The sequence below is a fragment of the Schistocerca serialis genome, chromosome 2 (assembly GCF_023864345.2).
Source record: "Schistocerca serialis cubense isolate TAMUIC-IGC-003099 chromosome 2, iqSchSeri2.2, whole genome shotgun sequence".
NCBI classification, from domain to species: Eukaryota; Metazoa; Arthropoda; class Insecta; order Orthoptera; family Acrididae; genus Schistocerca; species Schistocerca serialis.
The window spans coordinates 213,208,373-213,234,876 of record NC_064639.1 but is presented as its reverse complement, the minus strand read 5'-3'; the positions used below and the strand labels follow the sequence as shown (position 1 = coordinate 213,234,876).

Genomic DNA, 26,504 nt, shown 5'->3' with positions numbered 1-26,504 from the left:
CCACCGTCTCAAGGGCTGCTTCTTCAAAATTTTCCGTATAAAAATTCACTACATCTGCGATGAGTGGATCCCCCATAATTACTCCATCAATCTGGGCAACATACATAAATCAGCCGCAGCAGAACGTGCACTGGGATCAGGAAATCACCAAATTCGTTTCTTTTATCAAGATCGATTCAGTAGTAAGCTAGGATGTACAGCGAGGCAGTGTAGGAAGCGATAAACTTCTCTTCTTTCCTTTCATTATTTTACGATTTTATGGGAGGGGGTGGAGGTGGGGCGGGGGTACCATATAGAAACTGTTTCTAAATGGTTTCAAATTATCTGTTTGTTAAAAGTCACCAAGTGCTAAGTGCTTACTGAATGCGTAAGTCTGGGTAATTTGTGCACTGCAAGTTACACCGCGTCAGGACGTGATTACATAAATACTGAAAATCAAAGTTTTGTTGCCTCTTGAAGCCGTTAGATAGGCAACCTTGAATTGGAATAGGATGACCGGGTAACAGTTTTAGCAGTTTAGTAATGTACATGTCTAGAATTACACTAGAACTGATAATATTTCACCGAAAGTAAGTACTATCGGGCTTGGACATTTTTCGCTTTCCTTTTACGGCAGAAGGGACAGGAGGGATGGTGGCGTTAAGTCCCTAATCACGTCTCTGCGCCAATGTCCTAAAATCAATTCAAAACCTGTCTGTAGTGTCTCGTGAAGTGAGGGCATATGATACTGTCGATGGTCATCCGCTCATCGGATGGGAGTTTAAGATCGGCGGTCCTCTTGCTGCTATTCAAGAGAAGTAGGCTATGTGCCGGCACTGGGTACCACCTTCTCCTTCCTTTCATCATCACAGTCATCATCATCATCCAAGACACGCATAACACCACGCTACACACACACACACACACACACACACACACACAAGCACGCATTACAGTCATCTACTCTTGATAATTATACTTAACAAAACACAACGGTCACACTTGGCGAAGGACAGGTACTTACGGGTGCAAAGGATAGAAAACACCTTTCCAATGCATGCAGCAGAACTTGCTCTTGGGAGTGCCCCAGTCATGCACGCCACACGACTTTACTACACTTTACAAATGCTACAACTGATCGCGAGTGTTTATTTAATTACTGGTTTCGATCGTCTTGATCATCTTCAGATTGCTCTGTCTGCCTGAAGTTAACAGAGAAAGCAATTAAAATCTATAGCCGTAACTGGTGTTGTGTTGGCAGAAGAGCCAACACCGTGTTACTAGAGGAAGCCGAAATGCACGCGTTTTAGCTCACGCAGGCTGGCGTGAGGAGGGAAGGACTATACTGACGTGAGGTCTGGAACATGACAAGGAATTAGAATTCAGAAAGCGGACGTAATTAGTTTGATACTTAAAATTTAATCCATTAATGATGAACGTCGCTCTTGACGGTATATGATTCACAATATTATCTGTTCAGAATTCATTCTAATTACTGAATAGGGCGCCTTGCTAGGTCGTAGCAAATGACGTAGCTGAAGGCTATGCTAACTATCGTCTCGGCAAATGAGAGCGTATTTTGTCAGTGAACCGTCGCTAGCAAAGTCGGTTGTGCAACTGGGGCGAGTGCTAGGAAGTCTCTCAAGACCTGCCGTGTGGCGGCGCTCGGTCTGCAATCACTGATAGTGGCGACACGCGGGTCCGACGTATACTAACGGACCGCGGCCGATTTAAAGGCTACCACCTAGCAAGTGTGGTGTCTGGCGGTGACACCACAAGTGGCATTGACCCAGGGATTAAATACAGTAATCAAAATAAATGTTGCATATTGTCGAAACATTAAAATTGTTCGTGGTGACCCAGAAATATGTTATGATATCAATAGAGAGGTTATTGTGTAATGTAATTCTAGCTGCAACAGCCTATGTTTCTACCATGAGAGGGCAGTACGCGCAGCCTATGGCAACCGTGTCACATGTAAACATTGCAGCACTTCTGCTGTATGCCATTACGAAAGTTCTGTTGCTTCAGTATTCAAAATTTTTGGTAACATTTTCGGAAAGCAGTGATCTTGTAATCTATATAAAAACAGTGAAAAAACAGTCTAGTACGCGATGGTACTTCATTAAAATGACCGATTTCGGCCTGTGCTTAGGCCGTCTTCAGATAGTACCATCAGCTGAAATTGTCTATGCGTACAACAGCCAGTTGATGGTTCAAAAGGTTCTGAGCACTATGGGACTTAACATCGGAGGTCATCAGTCCCCTAGGACTTAGAACTACTTAAACCTAACTAACCTAAGGACATCACACACATCCAGGCCCGTGGCAGGATTCGAAACTGCGACCGTAGCAGTCGCGCGGTTCCGGACTGAAGCGCCTAGAACCGCTCGGCCACCGCGGCCGGCCAGCCAATTGACCTCACTCGCTGAGACTGTTGCTGCTTCAGTATCCTTCGGACAACAATTAAGTACGTTCAGAAGCTCCGAATAGTGATTTTAATGAGCAGGGAATGAGACAGCGAATATCGCTGTGAGTCAAAGTGATGTCTCTAGAATCTGGGACAAGTTTCTAGCCACAAGATCAGTTCAGGATCGTCACAGAAGTGGCCGCGGAAGAAGGACAGCAGGTTTTCAGGATCGATATCTGAGTGTAACAGCAAGCAGAAACCATGAACTCAATGGTACACGTTTGTGGTACTTCCAAACAGCTACAAGAGTGCAGTTGTCGGTCCAAAGGACGCGAAATAGGTTGCTTGAGCAGGGATTAGGTGCCTGAATATCTCTAAAAGGCTCCTCTAAATCGGTTTCAAAGAGGGGCTAGTGTCGGACGGGCACGAAATCTCTCATTGTGTACTGGGCAGCAATGGGACACTACGCTCTCTTCTGATGATGCCCGTATCAGACGCCGTCGTTACAGTACTTATATTCGTGTGTGGAGACAATGAGGACAACGTTTACACCACGGCTGTATCGTACATCTCCACCCTTAGCAGGTCGGTTCGGTCGTGTTTTGGGGTGGAATGATGAGTGGATGCAGGGCACCCCTTATGCCAGCACATGGCAGGGCGAATGCTCTGAAGTACTGCGACGACAACCTCACACACGTTATGGTTCCATTTGGTGAACATATTGGAGCGGGATTCACGCTGATGGATGGCAATGCGCGATTGCACCGTCTCAATCTTGTGAATACCATCTTGGCGCACAGAGGCATTTGAGCGAAATGTGAAATGGCTTCCATAACCCTAAGGTCAAGCTGCACTGAAGTAGCGTGCGGGTAAGCGGACCTGCAGTCGCTGCACCCCATTAGGTGCATGCTAAGGAGTATCCCTAACCACACACAAAAGTGTCCGTAAGTACGAGGAGGACCAACTGATTCATAAAGAATGTGTTATGCAATATGACAGCGAGAAGAAACTGCTGTGTTTGCAATTTTGTCTGTGTTTATCAAATGGAAGGGTGTTTATCTTCATTTTCTTTAATCAAAATATCCACGGGTGTACTGCCGGTCTACAGTGTCCAACGGGCACAATATTTAGGCGATCATACATGTCGCCATCACCAGGTGAACTGACAGACTGAGCTCCTGTGAACGCGCCGGTACGGAGATCCGTACGCTATGGCTGCTCAGGGGGAACTGGGTTCGGTCGCGGCGGCGGCCGATTTAAATACCCTCCGCCCGCGGCGCACTCCGTCCGCCGTCCGCCGTCCGTGCGTTGACGAAATCCAAGCCGATGAAGTCAAATATCACCAGTAAAGAGAGGGCGGCCATTCGTGATCTGAGGGAGCGCTCTGAAATTGTTGTCTTACCGGCGGACAAAGGCAATGCTACAGTTGTTGTCTCCCATAAGGACTACACTGATAAGATGCAGAGCCTGCTAGATGACGATTCCTACCGGAAGATCAGCGTTGACCCTACAAAGAAGGTGCAAAATAAGACGAGGTCGCTTCTCAAGGAAGAGATTTACCGGAGGGTGACGCTAAGAAATTGTTACCCCAAGGTCCGGTACCGCCTAGACTATATGGACTCCCAAAGGTTCACAAAGAGGGGGTACCATTACGCTCCATTGTCAGCAACATCAGGGCACCTACATATTTGTTGGCCAAATACCAGACGGGAATATTAAGTCCTTATGTGGGTAAATTGCCCTCATCGCATCCGTAATTCCGTGGATTTTATTAAACGCCTTCTTCAGGTTGGATGAGTCAGATATCATGGTGAGTTTTGACGTCGTTTCCTTGTTTACGAGGATGCCCAAGCGATAGTCACTAGAATTGATTAGTCAGAAGTTTGACGAGAAGACCACTGAACTTTTTAGCCATGTCTTGACTTCCACATATTTTCTTTTTAACGGAGAATACTACGAACAAACGGAGGAAGTCGCCATGGGTAGTCCACTCTCACCGGTGGTAGCGAATTTGTACATGGAGAACTTCGAGAAGGAAGCCCTATCGTCATCCGTATGGAAACCTACTTGCTCTTTCCGTTACGTGGACGACACGTTCGTCATGTGGCCACATGGTATGGATAAACTCCTTGACTTCCTTACACATCTAAACTCCATACACCCCAACATCAGATTCACTATGGAGACTGAAACGGAGGGTAAATTACCTTTCCTTGACTTCTTGGTCAAGAGAAGGGCTGACGGCACCCTAGGTCGTGGGGTGTATCGGAAGACAACGCACACTGATCTGTATTTGCACGCAGACAGCTGCCACCACCCTTCACAGAGGAATGGGGTACTTAAAACTCTAGTACATAGGGCGCGCAGTATCTCTGACGCAGAGAATCTACCCCAGGAATTGGAACATCTGAGAACTGTATTTCGAAAGAATGGGTACTCAGAGTGGCAGATTCAACGTGCTCTCCGCCCAACCACTACAGCACAACCTGTGGAGATGGATGAAATCACGAGGCAGGAGGTAGGCACTGCGTTTATTCCATATACAGGCGCACTCTCGGGGAAAATCGCCCGCATTTTGAAGAAACACCGGGTCGGAACTGTGTTTTGTCCACCGAATAAAACTCGTGCACTGGTGGGGAGCGCCAAAGATGACCTCGGTTTGAGTAAGTCCGGCGTGTACCAGATTCCGTGTCAATGTGGCAAGTCGTATATTGGTCAGACGATGCGTACCGTCGAGGATCGATGCCGTGAACACCAGAGGTACACTCGACTGATGTATCCGAGCAAGCCGGTGGTCGGTGAACATTGTTTGTCGGAAAATCACGCTATGGAGTATGAACGCACGAGGATTCTGGTACAGACGTCCAGATACTGGGACAGCGTTGTTAAAGAGGCCATCGAAATTCGCACCAATGACGACCTCATAAACCGTGACTGTGGCTATAATCTTAGCAAGGCTTGGGAACCAACGATTGGGTTAATCAATAGTAAATCGAGCAAACGTATACTTGTGACGACCACGGCGGACAGAGCCATCACACCGACGTCATCTCAGACGCCGTCGCAATCTGTTCCACTGCGTGACCGTGGCGTGGCGTGCGGACGGCGGAGGGAGTGCGCCGCGGGCGGGGGGTATTTAAATCGGTCGCCGGCGCGACCGAACCCAGTTCTCCCTGAGCAGCCATAGCGTACGGATCTCCGTACCGGCACGTTCACAGGAGCTCAGTCCGTCAGTTCACCTGATGATGGCGACATGTATGATCGCCGAAATATTGTGCCCGTTGGACACTGTAGACCGGCAGTACACACGTGGATATTTTGATTATCAAATACGCCGGGAGAAAAGAATCACTTCATTTTCTTTTAACTGTACCTGAGAGAACAAAATCAATTTTGTTTACTGTTATGTCCATTATTGACAATAAAGCAATATTGAACATTTGTGTTCATCTTTTGGATCTGCAGATCTCGTCTTTTCTGTCAGTATTTGCAGTTAAATTATAGGATGTGGGTTCCGCCTTTTCGCAAACATGCTGCTTTTTCTTTATACCCAAATATGTTTCATCACCTCTGTTCCATCATCAGTGGGTTTTTTTGTTTACTGAACAACTGTAAAAAGTGAAAATATTTTAGGTTATCATTGATTTAACAAACTGAGACATAAAGAAATTTTTCGTTCGTTTTGCTTCTTACCATGATTTTACATTATGTGGTTTTTACAGGACCAACTCTGTAGTGTCCAGCACTGATAGTTTGTCATTTTCAAACCAAAGCGATGTAAATGTAAGTTTCATCGGAGATTTAAAACATCCCTTGTGATTTTTGGGGTGTCAAAATTTTTTGCGTAAAAAAAAAAAATTCGTTTTTAAAAATGAAAGGATGTGTTAAATCGTCGACCTGATAGGGATCCCAAACGCTCGAGCAGTACTCAAGAATAGGTCGTATTAGTGTTTCATAAGCGGTCTCCTTTACAGATGAAGCACATCTTCCCAAAATTCTACCAATGAACCGAAGACGACTATCCGCCTTCCCCACAACTGTCATTACATGCTTGTCCCACTTCATATCTCTCTGCAATGTTACGCCTAAATATTTAATCGACGTGACTGAGTCAAGCGCTACACTACTAATGGAGTTTTCAAACATTACGGGATTCTATTTCCTATTCATGTGCATTAATTTACATTTATCTATATTTAGAGTTAGCTGCCATTCTTTACACCAATCACAAATCCTGTCCAAGTCATCTTGTATCCTCCTACAGTCACTCAACGACGACAACTTCCCGTACACCACAGCATCATCAATAAACAGCCGCACATTGCTATCCATCATATCCAAAAGATCATTTATGTAAATAGGAAACACCAGCGGAGCTACCACACTTCCCTGGGGCACTCCAGATGATACCCTCAACTCTCATTTGCTGACAATGTTTCTTATGTCTTTGTATGCTCTTTCGTGTAGTAGCTGAAGACTCGAGGTGAGGGTGCGCCTGCCCCGTGTTTGCAGGTGGGTGATCCCAGCCAGCTGGAGGCGCAGGCCCAGCAGCTGCTGCTGCGGCTGCTGATGGCCCGCCGGCCCAGACCGCGGGGTCCCCCGTACCGGCCGCTGCCCGCCTCGCCGTCACTGACGCCCTTCCAGCAGGCGCTGATGCAGACGCTGCTGGGCTCGGAGCTGCCGCCGGAGCTGCTGCAGGAGCTGCTCAGGCCGCAGGTACCACTTCTGTCACCGACTCACGTACAGTGTTCGCCTTATCAAATGGTGTATTCTCCCTCTCCGTAAAACTAAGCCACTTTGCGAAAAGTGCACTACTGGCCATTAAAATTGCTATACGAAGAAGAAATGCAGATGATAAACGGGTATTAATTGGACAAGTATATTATACTAAAACTGACACGTGATTACATTTTCACGCAATTTCGGTGCACAGATCCTGAGAAATCAGTACCCAGAACAATCACCTCTGGCCGTAATAACGGCCTTGATACGCCTGGGGATTGAGTCAAACACAGCTTTGATGGCGTGTACAGGTACAGCTGCCCATGCAGCTTCAGCACGATACCACAGTTCATCAAGAGTAGTGACTGGCGTATTGTGATGAGCCAATTGCTCGGCCACCATTGACCAGACAATTTCAGTTGGTGAGAGATCTGGAGAATGTGCTGGCTAGGGCAGCAGTCGAACATTTTCTGTATCCAGAAAGGCCCGTACAGGACCTGCAACATGCGGTCGTGTATTATCCTGCTGAAATGTAGGGTTTCGCAGGGATCGAATGAAGGGTAGAGCCATGGGTCGTAACACATCTGAAATGTAACGTCCACTGTTCAAAGTGCCGTCAATGCGAACAAGAGGTGACCGAGACGTGTAACCAATGGCACCCCATACCATCACGCCGGGTGATACGCCATACGCCAGTATGGCAATGACAAATACACGCTTCCAATGTGCGTTCGCCGTGATGTCGCCAAACACGGATGCGACCATCATGATGCTGTAAACAGAACCTGGATTCATCCGAAAAAAATGACGTTTTGCCATTCGTGCACCCAGGTTCGTCGTTGAGTACACCATCACAGGCGCTCCTATCTGTGATGCAGCGTCAAGGCTAACCGCAGCCATGGTCTCCGAGCTGATAGTCCATGCTGTTGCAGACGTCGTCGGACTGTACGTCCAGATGGTTGTTGTCTTGCAAACGTCCCCATCTGTTGACTCAGGGGTCGAGACGTGGCTGCACGGTCCGGTACAGCCATGCGGATAAGATGCCTGTCACTCGACTGCTGGTGATACGAGGCCGTTGGGATCCAGCACGGTGTTCCGTATTACCCTCCTGAACACACCGATTCCATATTCTGCTAACAGTCATTGGATCTCGACGAACGCGAGCAGCAATGTCGCGATACGATAAACTGCGATAGGCTACAATCCGACCTTTATCAAAGTCAAAAACGTGATGGTACCCATTTCTCCTCCTTACACGAGGCATCACAACGTTTCACCAGGCAGCGCCGGTCAACTACTGTTTGTGTATGAGAATTCGGTTGGAAATTTTCCTCATGTCAGCACGTTGTAGGCGTCGTCACCGGCGCCAACCTTGTGTGAATGCTCTGAAAAGCTAATCATTTGCGTATCACAGCATCTTCTTCCTGTCGGTTAAATTTCTCGTCTGTAACACGTCATCTTCGTGGTGCAGCAATTTTAATGGCCAGTATTGTATCTCCAAGCACTAAAATTTTCTACCCTTCCACAACTGTTTGAATTATTCAGCACAAATTTTGGGATTATGTTTATTAAATATGTTTCAAACAAGGTGTATATAAAACTGTCAATTTCTCTGTTGTCGCATGCTCGTATGTAACAAACACCTGCAATGCTCTTATTTTGTGTAGGTACCGCCGTACGCGCCGCCGCCTTATGCGGCGTCTCCGTACGGCCCATATCCTGGACAACCCGCAGGGTACCCCTACCAACCGCAGCCACCGCCCGGCGCCTACGCGCCCTACCCTCCACCCCCGCCGCCGCCACCTACGTACGCCCCTGCGCCACCCACGACTCCGCCGCCACCACCGCCGCCTCCAGCCCCACCAGCGCGGCCTGCAGCGTACCCGCCCCCACCGCCCCCCGGCTACCCGCCGCGGCCTGACCTGCCGCCACCCGGCGCCGCCCCCGGGCAGCCTCCAGCGGGCACCTACCCGCCGCCCACGGCTCCTCCGCCGACACCGCCGCCGCCCCCGTACAGCCCAGAGGTGGGCGTCGACCCGCGGGCGTACCCAGGGTACCCCAGTTACTCTGTCATCTACGACCCGGAGCGCCGCATTCTGCGGTATCGGCCCAGGTACCCACCTCCGCCGCCACTGCCGCCTCCGATATACGCCAGACCCTACCCGTACTTCGTGCCTGGACCCTACGGCGATCCGCAGGTTCGTACAACTACCTACCGTTTCTGTATGCCCAATATAACTTAACACTTTTCGCGAGGAGCCGGCCGCGGTGGCCGAGCGGTTCTAGGCACTTCGGTCCGGAAACGCGCGACTGATACGGTCGCAGGTTCGAATCCTGCCTCGGGCATGGATGTGTGTGATGTCCTTAGGTTAGTTAGGTTTAAGTACACTCCTGGAAATTGAAATAAGAACACCGAGAATTCATTGTCCCAGGAAGGGGAAACTTTATTGACACATTCCTGGGGTCAGATACATCACATGATCACACTGACAGAACCACAGGCACATAGACACAGGCAACAGAGCATGCACAATGTCGGCACTAGTACAGTGTATATCCACCTTTCGCAGCAATGCAGGCTGCTATTCTCCCATGGAGACGATCGTAGAGATGCTGGATGTAGTCCTGTGGAACGGCTTGCCATGCCATTTCCACCTGGCGCCTCAGTTGGACCAGCGTTCGTGCTGGACGTGCAGACCGCGTGAGACGACGCTTCATCCAGTCCCAAACATGCTCAATGGGGGACAGATCCGGAGATCTTGCTGGCAAGGGTAGTTGACTTACACCTTCTAGAGCACGTTGGGTGGCACGGGATACATGCGGACGTGCATTGTCCTGTTGGAACAGCAAGTTCCCTTGCCGGTCTAGGAATGGTAGAACGATGGGTTCGATGACGGTTTGGATGTACCGTGCACTATTCAGTGTCCCCTCGACGATCACCAGTGGTGTACAGCCAGTGTAGGAGATCGCTCCCCACACCATGATGCCGGGTGTTGGCCCTGTGTGCCTCGGTCGTATGCAGTCCTGATTGTGGCGCTCACCTGCACGGCGCCAAACACGCATACGACCATCATTGGCACCAAGGCAGAAGCGACTCTCATCGCTGAAGACGACACGTCTCCATTCGTCCCTCCATTCACGCCTGTCGCGACACCACTGGAGGCGGGCTGCACGATGTTGGGGCGTGAGCGGAAGACGGCCTAACGGTGTGCGGGACCGTAGCCCAGCTTCATGGAGACGGTTGCGAATGGTCCTCGCCGATACCCCAGGAGCAACAGTGTCCCTAATTTGCTGGGAAGTGGCGGTGCGGTCCCCTACGGCACTGCGTAGGATCCTACGGTCTTGGCGTGCATCCGTGCGTCGCTGCGGTCCGGTCCCAGGTCGACGGGCACGTGCACCTTCCGCCGACCACTGGCGACAACATCGATGTACTGTGGAGACCTCACGCCCCACGTGTTGAGCAATTCGGCGGTACGTCCACCCGGCCTCCCGCATGCCCACTATACGCTCTCGCTCAAAGTCCGTCAACTGCACATACGGTTCACGTCCACGCTGTCGCGGCATGCTACCAGTGTTAAAGACTGCGATGGAGCTCCGCATGCCACGGCAAACTGGCTGACACTGACGGCGGCGGTGCACAAATGCTGCGCAGCTAGCGCCATTCGACGGCCAACACCGCGGTTCCTGGTGTGTCCGCTGTGCCGTGCGTGTGATCATTGCTTGTACAGCCCTCTCGCAGTGTCCGGAGCAAGTATGGTAGGTCTGACACACCGGTATCAATGTGTTCTTTTTTCCATTTCCAGGAGTGTAGTTCTAAGTCCTAGGGGACTGATGACCTCAGATGTTAAGTCCCATAGTGCTCAGAGCCATTTGAACCATTTTCGCGAGGAATGCTTGCAGCACACTTTTCTGGTTTTCTGTATCTGGTCTCTAGCTGCCCAGCTATTTCGCCAAGTACGCTCATATATAATTTGTTTATAATTATACTTTCATTTCTCTACTAACAGTGAATTTTTCATGCATCTCATTTTTTGAAGTTAAAATCTTCTGGATTATTAGTCCGCATCACGTTTCTTCTAAAATGTTCGACGTTTCGACCCCTCTGCTGGGATCTTCCTCAGGATCTTTTGGTCTCCACTACTGTCAGAGACGATTTTTTTTTTCTTTATTGAGTTTCGATTCCCTCCAAAGGGGGCGGGCTGGCAGCAGCTTAGTATGCCGCTCTTCAGCCTACAGACTTTGTTAAAAAGATGAAGAGAATAAATAATAAAAACAGGCGACAAAATCGGAGACTTAAATAGGAACATGGCGAAAAAACTCGTTGAACTTAAAACATAGAACAAAGGGATGATGAGGCGAATAAAATACATATGAAGCAGACAGGTAAAATAATAGACAGACAATTAAAAAACACGGCGACAGTCTGGTTTCCGTTCTCAAAAGACATAAAATTCAACCCAGCAGCAGCATGGTTTCTGTTCGCAACGCTAGAAAGATGAACAACAATGAACAGTCACTGGAACACTGCACTAAAAACTTGGCAAATGTGACATACCACAGCCGAGAACAGGTGGGGGGAAACTGGACAGATGATGGAAAAGTAAAAAAAGGGGGGGGGGAAGAGAGGTAAAGCGAAGGTGGGGGGGGAAGGAGCCGATGGAGGATGAGGACCGATAAGAGGGGTGGGGGTGGGGGGTGCTGGGCAGACGTAACAGGGAGTGGGGAAGGCAGAGGAGGGGAATACAAAAGGACTCGGGGGGGGGGGGGGGAGAGGAGGGAGTTAGGGAGAGGTTTGGCGGGGAGAAAACAGAATGGAAGGGGGGGGGGAAGGGAGCCCAGAGAAAGGACGGAGGAAAGGTGGGGGGGTGAGGATCAGAGTTGATAGGAGGGATAGTTGTCAGAGACGAGTGTCGCGTCCACTTATAAAGGGGGAGTTTTCTGGCGTTCGTGCTGGAGAAGTGATAGCATTGGTTAAAATTCATATGGCTGCCATTGGTGGGCCATAGTCATAGGCTAATATTCCCACTCTGATGCAGAAGAAGGGGCGTTGGTAGCTCATTTGTGGATACCATTAGCGGTCCATCGTCATTGGGTAGAAAGGCACTATTCCACACTTATGCTGGAGAAGGGTTATTGGTTGAAATGCCTGCTACCGCTATTGGTTGGTCGTCATCAGTGGCCAGATTCGAAACGGACAGAGCAAGAGGGGGGAATGTTTACCCAAAATATTATTGTCCGCCTACGTGACTTGCAGCGCGTTGTTTATGCCGTTCACACACACCGCGGCCGTGTATTTGCTTCCTTGATGGCAGGGAGCCACGATGCCGGAAGCCTATAGCCGTCCTCTCTATTGAAATTAGATGCATTCTTTGAAATTTCAACCGCTTCTCGGACCTTTCTTCTATAAATGTTTGTTTCTTTAGCCAGTACACGTACCTTATTAAAATCGATGTCAGAGCCACAGTTCTCGTGATGTTCCGCTACTGCCGATTATGCACTTTGTTTTAGCCGCATGTGCCGTTCGTGTTCCTTAATGCGTTCTTTAACAGTTCTTCCCGTTTGGCCTATATACACTTTGCCGCATCCACATGACACTTGATAGACGCCTGCATTGTGGAGGTAATCAGGTCCATCCGTTTTCCGTCGGAAAAAGTCTTATATTTTGTTTTGACTAAAGAAAGATGTCTGAATACCATTTTTCCTTAAAATTCTGCTTATTCGGTCAGTGACCCCAGAAACGAACGGTAACCTGACGGAGTGAGAAGGCGGTTCCTCGTCATTCTTATTAACGATATAAATATTCCGCCTAAAAGCCCTGTCGATTGAATAACTATCATACCCATTTGCCTTCAATGTCCTCTTTAAAAAATTCAACTCCAAATCTCATTATTTATTATATCTTACCAAAAACATCAATTTTTCAATTTTTCTTTTATTTATCAGTAGAACTCATTGACAATAAGTTCCGAAAGCTTCAATCATGAAGTCGCATCCGAAGTGCCTAAAAAAATAATTAAATGTGTGACACTGCGTTCATGCCATACTCACTTCTTCACTACTTCAGTACTACCACAGTGAACAACGATTCTGTGGATTGCTTTGAAGCAAACTTGCGCGGGATACATCTACAACGCTATGATATATACTCTTTGGTTTTATACATGATCTGTGAATCTGCTCCATATCTTTCTTGTTTTGCCACGCTTTCGCCTGCTACAGCTGTCAGAATTGCAACTTGTGGTGCAGTTCTTGTATTTAATAATGGGTATGTAGGGAGGGTGAAATTATTAGAGAGAAAGATTTTTAAGGTAGGAAATTTCACTTAAGATATCGTGATAAAAACAGATTTACAGCTCCTCTCTGCAGCTGAAAGATCAGTTGAAGACCTGGTAAAGGTTGGTTGGTTGATTTGGGGGAGGGGATCAAATAGCGAGGTCATCGGTTCTATTGGTTTAGGAAAGGATGGAGAAGGAAGTCGGCCGTGCCCTTTCAAAGGGACCATCCCGGCATTTGCCAGAAGCGATTTAGGAAAATCAACGAAAACCTAAATCAGGATGGCCCGACGTGTGTTTGACCCGTCGTTCTCCCGAATGCTAGTCCAGTGTGCGCCACCTCGCTCCGTGGTGAAGGAAAGAAAGCAGAAAACAAGAGACCAGAAGAGAAGCCTTGAAGGGAAAGAGGATCCTGAGTATAAATCTGTGACCTTCTGAAGGAATGAGATAAGAAAATACGCTGGTTTGCATTTCCTGAAAATTTTGTTACTTAAAGTTTGTGTACTTTCTTCTCAGAATCCATGAAGGCTAGAATTACGAAATTTTGTACACTTATTTCTATAAAAACAAGAGTAGAATATTTTCTGAGAAAAAGGAACGTATACAGTTTTTCAAAATAAAATTTTTAAATCCCATAAAAAATTTAAGTCCAAGAAACGTAACAGTACATTTGCTAATATCATGTAAAGCATGGTACAAAAGTTCATTGTCATATCTTCAAAATTCTGTATCTGGTCCACCTTCTAAACTGTGTGTATTTCATGAACGTCCACCTTCATTACACATTATCCCTACAAATAACACAAAGATATAAACTTTCTTATTCTTATCCTGAGAATTCTTTTGCGTGTATGGGTCCACAGCCGCTGTGAATTTATTGAAAGAAGTTGTTTTCCTTCGTAGGCTGTTTTAGTTTTGAAATAACCACTTTACTTGATAATTTATCGATTAGCTGATTTCACCCCCTTTGGCATCACCAAACTATATTGTGGCGTAAACGATACTAAAAGTTGCAACAGCTTCAAGAAGAAACAAAAAACACAATCACATATGTACATATATAAACATCTACACACCTCTGTTACTCGCATCACAGTCAAATTTGTAAGCATGTATCATACGAGGAAACCCCTCATTCTTTAAGAGTCGAACTCTCACACGTAAAACAGCTTCAAACGTATACTTACTTTACAGACGAGTTAATGTGTTAAATATCTGACATTAAGCAAGTAAGAGGGAAGGAGTTTAGAAAAGGATTGGAATTAAGGTTAAAGTTTGCTGGATGTTGCTAATTGCTCTCATTATGAACACTGGGCGAATATAGTCTTGGTAATTTGCGCCCCATTTTAAGTAAGCACATGTTTTTCCAACGCCTCAGTGTTTATGATGCCATATCTCCTTAAATACCTGTCGTAGAATGATATAATTTTGCAGTTTCTATGAGTGATATATGTAGGTACTGTCTGCAAAGTGTGTTGCGGATAGAGTTAGTAGTAAAAGAAGTAATAAATTAACACTTCATGCCTGAAACTGAATTTTTACGGTTCACCGTTTTAAACAGAAACCAGTATTTCGCGCATCTAAATGTCTATGATGTCACATACCCTGAAGTATACGTAGTACAATGATATAATTTTGCTGCTGCATTCTGTGGCGTATGTGGATAATGACCGCAAATTGAGTTAGTAGTAAAGAAGTAATAAATTAAAACATCATGTCCTGATGCTGAATTTTTTCTATAAGAACAGCGAAAATGATGTAAGTGATAAACGTTTTTCCTTTCATCATTTTGTGGTGATTGTCAGCGAGTAAGAGATTCGTAAAGGTTTAAGGTTATGTATATGGTTTGCTGAAAGTCGTTTGTGCTCTCATTCCCTAACACTGGATGAATAAAGTCTGGGTATTTGAGCGCCTCAAGATAAACACATAGTTTCTAACAGTAATACTTACCGCATTGTGTTACATTGTTAACATAAGCTTATACCTCTTAATGAGTAGATTTTGACAGCACATTAAAGTTTTAAACTCGCTCAATAAGTACGCGAATTATAGTAAAACAAATTTTCTTTTGCCCCAGGAAGCCTTTAGGTAGGCAACCTGCAATTGTATTTCATCTGGAATTACCGTTAAATAACGTTACAACTTATTCGTGAGTGGCAAGGGAAAAGTAAGACCTTTACGAATGTTTTGTCACGTTATCAGCATATAACGCATTGAAAGACGTTAACATAACGCAGATGAGTGGTATACGATGCTATAGTCTTACGATTTTTTACTGTAATGTAGGTAACATAGATGTGTAAATTTTTATAAATCTATATTTTAATTTTATTTCTTGTTTCTTCTTTCTGTAATTTTAGATATTGTTTTTACCACCAGGTAGCTTGACAATGGACAGGGGAAGTGAATTAGCTAACAACTAAACCATGAAATGAAGTGATTATTTACAAGGTAAAACAGCCTACACAGGAAAACGGCTTCCTTCAGGTTAAGCTGAGAGCGTTGATAGTTTACAACCGTATTTCACTCCAGTAGGTTTTATGGGGCTCATTACTGGAAATAAATAACTCAGGCAAGAAATTAATACTGAACATAAACACCCAGCTAAAAATGACATAAAGCTGATTCTTTTTCTGGTATTAGCTGTAATCTTTGTACTTTAACTTCTAATTTTATAATACTTCAGTATTCTAAATGTAATATATAGGCGTAATATTCACAATATAGAGTGGAATGTTCTAATTGTGACCGTTGTGTAATTATTAAGATATGTAGCCTATATACTGTAAAATAAACATAGCATGAGTGTGCAGCTTTCTGAATATAGTTCTGAATTTTCCAAATGCAGTGCTCTAAATGTAATACGGAACGTGGCCTAGTATTTGTTAACAAGGATTTGGTAGCTACTTTTCGAACACACGAAAACTTATTAATGATTGCTTTTGTACTGCTGTGATACATGAATTTCGTATACTGTAACTAATACTGCAGAGCTTAGTATGTGTGTGACTGTTCTGTTACATTAGACTTAAAATGGTAATTTGCTATCTGTTCCCCGAGTTTAATAATTTTACCGTGAGAAGCTACTATCTGTGCTACTCGATATTTTAGCTTTCCGTTTAACAATCAAGACTTAGGAAGGCTATCTGTCGTCGGTTAAATTCACGTGGAAAAACTGACACTTCGTTGGAAATTATACAGAGATAAATACAGGATCACTGCAAGCTAAACACGTTCCAGACTTGTTAATCGTGGTCCTAGAATTGACCTTAATGCGCAACAGTCCTTCTCTGTGTACTGCAACAATGCCTGAAATCAATAATGTTGCTAAATATTGACCTGAAATAAATTTGCAGAGCGCTGCTATGCAGTGCCTGTTAAATAAATCACGCTGAGTGGAATGCGTGAATAGAGGTTTAAGGAACTAATTTCATGACTGTGTAATTCGTGTCAAAAGTATGCTTTCATTCATCAAGAGGGAATATGAATGTTCGAAATTAAGCATTTAAACCAAGAAAACAAGGACAGTTAAGATTTCATTCCCATATTATAATCAAGAGAACAGGGACGGTTAGATGTTCTACCATTTGAATAGAAGTACACGCCTCAGGTAATATTGTAGTTAACAATGACTTCGTCAGAAGTGAACCATCTCAAATGACGTTAATTGCAATTAAATTAATTATTGCTTGATTTTGTGGTCCTGATCTTACACAGTTCTTTATATGGGAGCATTATGATATTTAAAGACGGAAGAATGTTGAAAAGAACTTTTAACATTCTTAGTTAGCGTCGTAACTTATTTTGTCTTGAGATGATGTAGTAATGGGCGAAAATGTATGTTTCCTTTGAGTAATGCAGTGACGTTAAAGCTCACTAGAAAACATCTTTGGTTGTTCGTCGATGAAGCTGCAATTTCTCGGCCAAATCTGAAATCATACTAGGTGTTGTCACTCCTTAGCTATAGATCGGCCGGAATCCGTCGATGCGCTATGACAGCGTTCTTAATGAAAAATGGATTGGAGCTCCGTGAGTAAGATTTCATTAAAGCCCTTTGAAAGGAACATTAATCTTCTTTCAAATAAGCGTAACTGTGTGTGATGGTTCGTACCACCAATCCAGTTTGCATTAATTCGACCGATCTAGAGGACAGCGTAATACTTTGTATCATTGAGCCGAGATTACCCCAGAATAAATCACATTATAGATTAGCTTGTATTTTCCAGAAAATACTTACCCTACAAAATTGTGAATAGTTCCAATGTTATTTCTTGAGTTTGAATGATCTTAACTTTCATTACGCCAGAAATTTCGCAATGGCAACTCGCAACAGAGCTATATATTGACAAAAGTTCTCTCTCTCTCATAAGCCGACTGCTATCTTTAGCATCTAGGATCCAAGTGAACGCTGCATGCAGCCATGTGTTTTTACATAGCAGTGCTGTGAGTCTAAGAAAGTTAAGCTTACTCGCAGGCGTCTCTCTTTGACTTTGAATAATAAGTAATTGATACAAAGCGTTGAGGTGTCTTCACATTATAAATAGATGCTACAGATTCTGCAGGTGTTGAACAAGCGTAGAAGCAAATAGATATTTCGTGTCAAAATTAGATGTTCCAGATCCTGAAAGTATTGAACAAGCACAGAAATAAACTGATATTTCGTGTCAAGATTGGAAACAGAGGCTATAGATCTCCGCCTGTGCATACGAACAATCCTTCGACACAAAGAATTTTAAGTTGTGATATAAGCATTTCCTTCACAGGTACGTGACCAATATGAGATGGCTACCAAGACAACAATGTTGTTCAAAAGTAATCGACTGCAGCAAATGCAAAACTTATGATACTTGTTACCTCACTCCATACATACAGACATGAAAAAACAGCACCCGAAAATAAATCTCCACACTATAACCGCCAACGTAACAATAGTAACCAGCTTGGCTGGCAAGAAACAAGTCACGTTACCTACACGAAACCGAGGTCCACGCACGAAACACTACCTCTGATTGCCAAAGACATTTACTCCACCCATGTACTCAGGGACAAAACTCTCTTTGGCAAACAATACAAAAACTACTGCCTCTTCTTATCTTACAGACACCTTACACAGTCGCTGATGTACACTTGTGGAGCCAAACAAGTATTTCGGTTGCTGTACCTCAGTGCTTTCGCATCTTGTAATTTGAAGATGCATCTCCGTCTCTTGGAAGCATCTTGCGAAGTGCCTATAGTTTTCCGGTTGGTCACACTTGTTGGTAGGAACATTCCCAGTTTGACGATTGCCTGTTGTTGACTGTAGTAGTGGGAACAAACGAGCCGTAGGTAATTTGGATCTGCCAGTTCAGAGGGGTGATATTCGCTATGGAGCGGTTAAAACTCCAATTCTGTTGGTATGTACAGGATAACACACGTTTCCATTTCGCAATCGTATGACTGGTATTGTATGTCGTCCTGAAAGTTTTAACTTTGAATGCCACGTTCTTTTAGGAAGGAATGTTGAACACTGCAAAGTACTTTTCCACTCGTCATCCGAAAGGCTGTCAGGAGTCGACACCATTCAATAAACGCTCCTTCAGTTACAGTGGTTCCGAAGTCTGTATAAGCAGCAGTCGCCCCCTAAAACATGGGCATCTGCGAGGGAAAGGGGGAGGGAAGAGGTGAAGGAGAGGTTATAGAATTTTCAGCGCCTACTACAAAGCTATCGTGCTTCAGCGCCCTGTATCTGAAGCCGTCGTGGAAGAAGTCGACACTGTTTCCGCAACCACAGTCTCCTCTCAACGTCTTCATCGGAAGCATAGTAATGTTCCCGCAGATCGTCTTTCATTATCGGCAAATGGAAGTCAGACGGTGGTAAATCTGGACTGTATGGAGGATGCCGTACGGTGGTGAGATTCAGTCTCTGAAGTTCTGCTGTGATAGCATCCGGGGTACCCATCGTACACAGATCTTCCGATAGCCAAGCAAGGCAATATTGTGACCCACACGCCATTGTGAAATGCCGATTGTGCTTGCAGTTTCTGAGTGATACGACGATCGTCCTGAATCAATCTGTCAACATTTTGCTTGTGAAACTCGGTGGTTGCTGTCACACGACATCCAACTCTGTTTGTCACGCAGGTCAGATGTTCCCGCCACAACATCTTTAAACCTACTCGCCCAACGACGCACAGTATTCACATCAATATAATCACCATAAACTGCTTTCATTTTCTAACGAATCTCCTTTGGGGTGACACCTTCTGCTGTCAAGAATCAATGACTGCACGTTGCTTAAATTGCATTGACAGACCGTTTGCGGAGGGTTCCGTACTTTACACTGTGGCAACATAACTGTTCAATTCTAAGGCTTCCCGCCAACTGAGGTTGTAGAGAAGAGGCTACGGAACAAGCCACCGGTACCTGCCGCATACCAGTGCTGCCAGCTGTTGAAGAGTTACGAAGGTGGAGGAATTACTTTTCAGTGAACCTTACCTAGCTGACGCTATGGGAAAAACTCAAGTGTACGAGCGGTTTGCTTGATTTAAAAATGGCGACATGTCGATTGATGACGAACCTCGTTCTGGACGTCCATCAACTGCCCGAATGGACGAAAATGTTGAATTATTCGAGAGCTTGTGCTCACAGATCGTCGACAGGTAATTGATCAACTGTCAGACATTAGTGGGTTATCAGCAAATTTTAACGGAAGATTTGGGAATGAAAAGGGCTGGTGCCAAGTTTGTTCCGCGGGTTCTGACGGACAATCAGAAGGAACGTCGAGTTCAAACATGTCGTGCTTTGAAACAACAGCTTAAAAACTGATCCAGATTTTCTGTGAAAGGCCACTACTGGTGATGACTCATGGTGCTATGGTTACTACCCGAAAAAAAAAGCAGTAGGCAAGCCAATGGAAAACGTCATCGTCACCTCGTCCAAAAACATGTCGTCAAGTCAAATCAAACATCAAAACAATGCTGATATCATTTTTTGATGCCAAGGGCGTTCAGAGTTTGTTCCCCCAGGTCAGACCGTCAATCATAACTTTTATTTGGAAATCTTATGAAGATTGTGCAACAGTGTTCGTTAAAAAAGGCCTGATTTTTGCACACAGGAGACTGGTTCTACCACCACGAGAACTCACCTGTGCACACAATCATCTTTGTTAGACAGTTTTTGACTAAAGATGGCATCATTCTGCTGCCCCAAACATATTACTCGCCTGACCTGCCTCCATGCGATTTTTTCTTATTTCCATGCATGAAAAGGCCCGTGAAAGGACACCGGTTTGACGACGTTGAAGAAGTCAAGGAAAGAAAGGGGGAGGAGCTGTCAGCCATTTCTAAAGGTTACAAAAGATGTTTCGAACAGTGGAAGCAGCGGTGCGACAAATGTATTAGTTGTAATAGAGAGCCGCGCGGGATTAGCCTAGCGGTCTAAGGCGCTGCAGTCAGGGACTGTGCGGCTGGTCCCGGCGGAGGTTCTAGTCCTCCCTCGGGCATGGGTGTGTGTGTTTGTGCTTAGGATATTTAGGATAAGTAGCGTGTAAGCTTATGGACAGATGACCTTAGCAGTTAAATCCCATAGGATTTCACACACATTTGAACATTTTTTTGTAATGAAGAGTATTTTGAAGGGAATAAGGTCGTTTTGTAAGCAATTTGAAAATATGTAGCTTTTGAGAAAAATCCGGTTTGTTTTTGGATACACCCTTGTAGTAGCGTTGGCTACAAGAGGCCCACCTGAGACGGAAGTAATGGACCTACGGTGTGCGGCGTGGTGTGTGGACAGGTGCTGGCGCCGCAGCCGCTGCCGTACGACATCCCGCAGATCCAGCACCGCACCGGCGGCGCCCGCTCGGCCGTGGGCACTCCTCGGGAGCTGATGCCCGACGAGTATCGAGAGGCGCTCTTTCTGCGCATGCTCGCTGCGGTTCGCGCAGCGCAACAGCAGCAGCAGCAAGCGGCAGTCTTATCCTCATCTACCACGGCGGTGAGTCGGTCCGTACGTCTACACCAGTGCCAAACACACGGGGGAAAATATCGCTTGAGGGTTACTTGCAGGGTGTAAACCAGTCGTTCCCAACCTGACGGTAATGCTTCTCTGAGGGTTAAAATGAAATTTTCTGAGGGGCAAAAACAAAAGGGTTCAATTGTCGTTCGATCATGACACTGGACTATTTTTAAAAATAGTTACCGTTATCACTATTTCTCAAGATTATAATACTGATTATATAAGCCCCAATAATTACACTACTGGCCATTAAAATTGCTACACCAAGAAGAAATGCAGATGATAAACGGGTATTCATTGGACAAATATACTAGAACTGACATGTGACCGTAACAACCACCTCTCGCCGTAATAACGGCCTTGATACGCCTGCGCATTGAGTCAAACAGTGCTTGGATGGCGTGTACAGGTACAGCTGCCCATGCAGCTTCAACACGATATCACAGTTCATCAAGAGTAGTGACTGGCGTATTGTGACGAGCCAGTTGCTCGCCCATCATTGACTAGACGTTTTCAATTGGTGAGAGATCTGGAGAATGTGCTGGCCAGGGCAGCAGTCGAACATTTTCTGTATCCAGAAAGGCACGTACAGGACCTGCAACATGCGGTCGTGCATTATCCTGCTGAAATGTAGGGTTTCGCAGAGATCGAATCAAGGGTAGAGCCACATCAGAAACGTAACGTCCACTGTTCAAAGTGCCGTCAATGCGAACAAGAGGTGACAGAGAGGTGTAACCAATGCCACCCCATACCATCACGCCGGGTGATACGCCAGTATGGCGGTGACGAATACACGCTTCCAATGTGCGTTAACCGTGATGTCGCCAAACACGGATGCGAGCATCATGATGCTGTAAACAGAACCTGGATTCATCCGAAAAAATGACGTTTTGTCATTCGTGCACCCAGGCTCGTAGTTGAGTACACCATCGCAAGCGCACCTGTCTGTGATGCTGCGTCAAGGGTAACCGCAGCCATGGTCTCCGAGCTGATAGTCCATGCTGCTGCAAACGTCGTCGAACTGTTCCTGCAGATGGTTGTTGTCTTGCAAACGTCCCCATCTGTTGACTCAGGGGTCGAGACGTGGCTGCACGGTCCGGTACAGCCACGCGGATAAGAAGCCTGTCATCTCGACTGCTGGTGATACGAGGCCGTTGGGATCCAGCACGGTGTTCCGTATTACCCTCCTGAACACACCGATTCCATATTCTGCTAACAGTCATTGGATCTCGACGAACGCGAGCAGCAATGTCGCGATACGATAAACTGCGATAGGCTACAATCCGACCTTTATCAAAGTAGGAAACGTGATGGTACGCATTTCTCCTCCTTACACGAGGCATCACAACGTTTCACCAGGCAGCGCCGGTCAGCTACTGTTCGTGTATGAGAATTCGGTTGGAAACTTTCCTCATGTCAGCACGTTGTAGGCGTCGTCACCGGCGCCAACCTTGTGTGAATGCTCTGAAAAGCTAATCATTTGCGTATCGCAGCATCTTCTTCCTGTCGGTTAAATTTCGCGTCTGTAGCGCGTCATCTTCGTGGTGTAGCAATTTTAATGTCCAGTAGTGTATATAGCTTTCAAATAGTGGCATTAACACCTAACATAACGTGGCTGCAACCGAGTGAGGTAGCGCAGGGGTTAGCACACTGGACTCGCATTCGGGATGACAACGGTTGAAACCCACGTCCGGCTATCCTGATTTCGGTTTTCCGTGATTTCCCTAAATCGCTTCAGGCAAATGCCAGGATGGTTTCTTTGAAAGGGCACAGCCGGCTTCATCTACTATCCTTCCCTAATCCGCTGGGACGGATGACCTCACTCTTTAGTCTCCTCCCCCAAATCAATCAACAATGTGGTTGAGATTACAGCTTGTGAGATTTATTTATGAACATCTTCTTCATACAGTCAAGGCGCCACACATACACTTTGTACTATATTATATGCATCTATTATAGTAAAATTGGGACATACACATCACGTACTTTTAAATATCTCATAAAAATGCGTTCTCCGCGTTGCTTGCAGTCCTCGCAATGGATCAAAAACTGCTTGGTTATTCACTTCGGAACAGTTAAACGAACTAATTGACAGCACAATACAACAGTAACTGCATAATGGCTACTACGTTGCTGTAGGACCTACACGTTATTATCATTGTTATCATCATTATATACGTACAGGCTCCAAGAGAACTAATTGATGTGAGATATTCCCCGGTACCACACTCCTTTTGTCTTCTCACTATGCATTTTCTTCCTTTCTTCTGACCAAGTTCTTCTTGTCTTGACTTTCTTGACTTCTTGGTCCACATTCCACTTGAGCATTTTGTCGTTGAATGTTTCAATGCCTGTTATGCCAGCATCCTTGCAGTGTTTTCCGACTTCGGTGATGGACTTCCTATTCTTAATGCTTCCTGTGTACTCCAAAATCAGTTTTTTTTTCAGACTGGCATCCTCTGCGTATTTCAATAAAATTTCAGTCGAAGTTTCCCCATGTCATGTACTGTGTTACATGCGTGTTCGATCTCTTATCAGCCGGCCGTGGTGGCGGTGCGGTTCTAGGCGCTCCAGTCCGGAGCCGCGCTGCTGCTACGGTCGCAGGTTCGAATCCTGCCTCGGGCGTGGATGTGTGTGATGTCCTTAGGTTAGTTAGGTTTAAGTAGTTCTAAGTTCTAGGGGACTGATGACCACAGCAGTTGAGTCCCATAGTGCTCAGAGCCATTTTTTGATCTCTTATCTACCCCGCAATCTGTAGCGCTCTTCTGCTTATTGGACCCTAGGAATGTTCTAGTGTTTCTTCTCTCTAGTTTCATCATGTTATCACGTGCACCTTTCAGGCACATTATCAACGTTTCTCATGTGTATAAGGTTTCTAGCTTGATGATGGTGTTACAAGGTCTCACTTTCTCAATAAGTAATAGACATGATTTACTGTAGATGTTTCCAGTTTTCCAGAATGCTCTAGTCATCTTTTGATTTCTCTGTTCGTGGACACAGATTATTAATATTATTATTATTATTGTTATTATTATTATTATTGTTGTTGTTGTTGTTACTAGTGGTACTGTTCAGACACAGTTTCTGTAAGTTCAGAAGCAAGGAGTCCACCAACCAAGTGATTTAAAAACAGTAACTACAGCACACACAGTTTAACTTGGTTGATTGAAATGTTGGAGCGGGGTGTGGGTGACTCAAGTGTCGCAGGGGAGACAACTGCTGCAGCGTAGCGTGTTTTGTAGCTACTGTGGATAGCTAGCTTTCTTTGCTGAGGAGTTGTAGGTAGGGCTCGCGATGCAGCGAGAATTACTTAATCATTCTACAAATAAAGGTCGTTAGAAATAAGCAGACGCAGTTGTTTCATTGACTCGTCAATTCGCGATTTAAAAACACCTTCAAAAACTGAACAAATTTTTATCTTCCATCATTTTAAAAATTTAGATCTTTAAAGAAAATTCCTTTTTATGTTAAAATTTAGCCAGCCAGTAATGTCCATGATTGGTGGAGGAGGTGGGGGGGCAGAGGGGGCCGGTACTAGCTAATACCTGATTACACTCAGGGGTCAAGTTCTCAGTTCGGTTGGGAAGGACTGGTGTAAACGATAACTGTTAACCACGTATCGCAGAGGAGTAGGGGAAGTCGAGCAGTCCGATATACGACACTTGCGATCAAATCCGGAAGTAGCATCAAATTGGTCTACAAAATCCACTTAAGCAACGGCTTAGGTACGCCGCGCAAGATTTCCAATGTCCTCTCGCTTTCTTAAGGGCCCTTCACACGTTCAGATATTTACACAGACTTCTCTGTGCGGATAATGTTTGCACATACAAACTGTTGCGTGTGAATCAATATATCAATATTATTCCAGAATGTATCGATGAAAATAAACGATACCTTTTCCTCCGATATGTCATTATATCGATACAGAAGCGGCAATATCGACTGCCAATATTTTTCTTTTATATTATACTTTTTAACAATTTTCTGTACACATTTGAAATTGTTCTTTTGAATCTGTAGTAGAACATAATTTTACTTTCACTATGTGAAGGAGTCTTACTACTTTATGAGCTTTCATCACGTCGAATCTTGCTCTTTGACAATGTGAAACAAGTCATGAGGCACCAAAGAAGAAGTCCGACAATTTTTAACGCAACTAGTGTGCTATTTCCTCCCATCAGCATTCTTCATAAATGGTTGTCGAAAATGAGCAACAATCTAAATGACAAGACTGGTTTTTGCAATGGGCGGAAACGTGTGAGGGGAAATGCTGATGTAATCCACGCTCGGCGCACCCAACACAAACTGCAACGTTTAGCTTCACCATGCAATTTTGACATTACATCTGCTAGGTTGCTGCCGCTGGCAGAAACTAAAAGCAGGGAAGTTGGCATGAAGTGTTCTAGACAAATTCGATATGTGCCGGATCCATCAGGCACCTTTTATTGTACCGCTTACATGCAGTTACCATTGTTAGCAATGTGGTTATCGCCAAGCGTGAACGTGCATCTTTTTCTTTTCAATTCTTGCTCTAAGTGGGATAGGCAGGCTGCTAGTTTGTTGATGTACATACTCGTAATAAAAAATCAATACATAAATATAAATCTCTAAAACTGGGAGTATATTTACAATGTAAAGCCGTTATATTTATGTGCCGCTACGTCGATTGTTCTTCCGTCGATATATCGATGTATCGATACTTTTTCTCGACACATCTTGAGCCGGGAATGATATTTTTTTAAATATCAACAGTCCTACCAAAATATCTCACTGCTGCTATAAGCCTTTCATAGGCAGTTAATGATTTCCTTATTACAGTGTCTTTTCTCCCTATATATAGCGTAGCATAACGCAACAGTCCAGTTGTTCCAGTCCTCTTTTACAACTTTTATCTCCTTCAAAGATTACATGGATCCTCCTGCATAGCCGTGCGTATTAAGAGTCACTTCCGGGGCGGGGAGATGCGTCGGCCCCTGATCGACTCCGCCCGGTGGATTAAGGGGCAGAGTCGATTCGCCGGCCAGCGTGGATGTGATTTTTCGGAGGTTTACACATCCCACTAGCTGAATGCCTGGCTGGTACTCAAACCCCTCCACAGTTACACGATTCACAGACATTTAGAAAACTTT

The 26,504-nt window shown here is 45.2% G+C and overlaps 1 protein-coding gene across 1 annotated transcript in view; it reads left to right on the top strand.

Annotated features, from left to right (window-relative positions):
- Positions 1–26,504, top strand: part of LOC126455848 (uncharacterized) — a 111,320-nt gene that overhangs the window by 77,823 nt on the left and 6,993 nt on the right. Inside the window, exons 8-10 of the mRNA XM_050091609.1 lie at positions 6,902–7,105; positions 8,779–9,309; positions 21,154–21,354. Of these exons, the coding sequence (XP_049947566.1) occupies positions 6,902–7,105; positions 8,779–9,309; positions 21,154–21,354 (936 nt within the window). The remainder of the gene's footprint in view (positions 1–6,901; positions 7,106–8,778; positions 9,310–21,153; positions 21,355–26,504) is intronic.